The 3,060-nt window shown below is 35.4% G+C and overlaps 1 protein-coding gene across 1 annotated transcript; it reads right to left on the minus strand.

Annotated features, from left to right (window-relative positions):
• Nucleotides 1-1,127: 1,127 nt before the first annotated feature.
• On the minus strand, nucleotides 1,128-2,562 carry sf3b6 (splicing factor 3b, subunit 6; the record flags this gene model as incomplete). The annotated part of the gene is made up of 2 exons (XM_010780649.1): nucleotides 1,128-1,335; nucleotides 2,408-2,562. Coding segments are annotated over 2 exons (348 nt in total), but the record flags the coding sequence as incomplete, so codon positions are not given.
• Between the last annotated feature and the right edge of the window lie 498 nt (nucleotides 2,563-3,060).

Here is a 3,060-nt window from a genome sequence, read left to right on the forward strand (position 1 = left end):
CTGAGTGATTATATTGTAAACTTTAGTCAAAGTTATCTCAGTGGGTCTCAAACTGTTTGGTCTAAACAAATATTTCCATCTATTTAATATAGTTGTTCAAAATAAGTTAAAAAATAATTCCAATGTCAGTAAAAAATTAAAAACACAGTTTGAAAGGGGAGTGATTAGTAAAATATGTATAAATAAAAAGAAAGAATGCAGACTAGGTAAGATAAAGATAGGAGTTTATCAATGATGTGTTATTGGTTGTGAGCATATTCTAATGGTTTTTGGAGTATTTAAATATATACAGTTCTGTTTCATATGAGTGTTGAGAGCTGTATCCATAAATCTCTTAATTTGTGCACCAGATCGATGCCTTTAACTTCAATTTAAAGAAAAAAATCGTACCGGGGGTGCATGCCCCCGGACCCCCCTATAGGATGTGAGGTCATCACTAATAAAACAGGTTCATGGATAGATAAGTTTGCACACTCATTATATACACTACACATTTTTCTCGGCCTTTTTAACACCATGGTCCCTAATATATATTTGTAGAAAGGCAGAAAATGGAATTAAATCGAGAACAATGTTTCCTTGCGGAGGACCCCCTGTTTTGTGTCCCCCCCACTTCTCAAACCAAAGTTACACCCTTGCTTAGTCTTGTTGAACTCCAATGCATTTTGTGCACGGTTGGTGTTTTTTCACTTGTAATGTTTCAGTATAATACATGAACTCTCTATCCAACTTTAGATCTGTTAGTAATACAATTTCGGATACTTTATTGGGGTGCCCCATTTCTCCGTTATGTCTCATGATTGAAGTTGTATTTTTAAACTGTTTGTAAATAATGAACTGAATTTAAATGTATCTAGAAATCAAATATCAATTTTGCACACTCGCAAATTCACATATTTTTTCGTTATCAGACAAGTTTGGTACAGTGGTTTGTAAGGAAGAACAAGAATGTCAATGGTTGTGATAATCTGAGGTTATTTGGGAAAAATTGAGGAGGAGAAGAGCCGTGTCTCCTGTACGTGAAATTTGAAGATGCCTAGCAGGTTTGATTTGGTTTAAATGGTGTGGTTTGCTTATCCGAATTCTTTACTTAAATTTCATCCATAAAGAGAAAGGACGATGCAGGTAATTATGGTAAGTTTCTACTGCCTGAAAAACCCTAGGAGAAACCCTGCTACTGTAACACTGATACATACTCTGTTTGCATTGTAGTAGAGGACCACCAGGTAGCGGTTGCAGACGTTGAAACCCGACAGATGGTCGCAGGCGTTCTTGGCGTCGAAGATGTCTTCATAAACCACGTAAGATGTTCCTCGTGATTCAGGTGTGTTCCCTCTGAGAAGGGAGAAAGAGTAGAAACACAAGAGTAGTGAAAATTAAACCATCATGTGCAGATTCCCACTGGCATGAAGGGAAAATAAGTGGTACATAACTAATGTAAAATGTTGTAAATAATCTAATGACATACTCTGCAACCTAATCATAACAATCATACCTTGTATACATATAAGCAATTTAAAAAAGTATACTTAAATGAAATTAGTGAGATTTAAATTAGGTAAGGAATCAGATTGATAACAAACCAATACAAATTATAAAAATGTGAGTCTATCTGTGTCTATAAAAAGCAGCAGTAAAATATGTCAAAGCTTGAATTACCTAGTAATATTTTCTATGTATGTGTTTATTATATCTTACCTCATTTAAACCAATGACTTATTGAATACATTCAATGGTAACATTTAGTAGTTTAGGTTAGTTTTCCGTGTTAGAGTTTATAGTTTTTAATGTTTCTGTATAAAAACTTGAACCATCTCAAATTCTATATCCCATTTCACATATCTTCATTCTGTATTACGATAGTACTTATTACCATTATAATGGGAACCCACCGGTTAAAAAAATGTATGATATTGTATGCAAGAATAATAGTGAGATAGAATAGGAAAAAAATAGAATTGGGACGGATGAACCCTTTTAATGGTCACACATGCAGAGCAAACAGCACACACAGTGAAATGTGTTCTCTGCTTTTAACCCATCCTAGTACCAGGAGCAGAGGCCAGCTATTGCACAGCGCCCGGGGAGCAATGTGGGTGGGGGGGGGTGTCCGGTGCCTTGCTCAAGGGCTCCACGGCAGGGCAGGAGGTGAACTGGGACCTCTCCAAGTAGCAGTCCACACTCCATATTTTAGGTCTGGTCGGGGGCTTGAACCGGCAACCCTACAGCTCCCAGTCCAAGCCCCTACTGACTGAGCCACTGCCGGACAAGATGTGGCCTAATGTCCTATGTGCTCTTATATCTGTTGCATTGTCAATATTAATAATGATCACATTAAAGTACCTTCTTTTGCCATGGTGGCAATCAAAAATCCTGCTGAAAGCTACCTTGTATTTTAAACACTTACGTTCTGATTTGACGTATTGGTCCATATTTCCCAAAGATATCATACATTTCCTCAGCTGTGATCTTGTAGGGAAGGTTTCTGATGTACAGGATTCTGTTCACCTCAGGAGGTAATCGTATCTGAACCGCATAACAAGAAAAAACAGAGGAGTTAACGAAGATTTATATAATAGTTATAAAAGTAGAGAAGTAAAAGCTGATGTAATGACATTTAATAATTTAAAAACCGTCAAACTACTACTGAAGCAATGTCAACCCGCTCATAGTTAATCTTCTTAAGTTTCTCCTCTTGTACAACAGCTATTTTGCACAATTGTAATGTGTATAATATAATCCAATGTCTATACGTGTCTTTTTCTGTAGTATATTTCTGTTGCTTAATGAAATTGTCTTTTAAAGATTATTAAAATGTATTCAGTATTTTCTTTATATTGTTTATTATTTATTTTAGATCCTATAGTGACCTGTTTTTTCTACCGTGAATTTGTATATACATGCTGTTAATGTTTTATTATATTTGTATCTTATTCGCTCTTTGAAATATATGTTAGTCATGTGTAATGCAAATAACACCTCTGCTGTGACGAAATAATTTCTATATCAATTTATCGAATTGTAGAGTTTTGTAAGGTAAACATTATAAAGGAACCTGTA

The sequence above is a fragment of the Notothenia coriiceps genome, unplaced genomic scaffold (genome assembly GCF_000735185.1).
Source record: "Notothenia coriiceps isolate Sejong01 unplaced genomic scaffold, NC01 NC01_scaffold00022108, whole genome shotgun sequence".
Classification (NCBI taxonomy): Eukaryota; Metazoa; Chordata; class Actinopteri; order Perciformes; family Nototheniidae; genus Notothenia; species Notothenia coriiceps.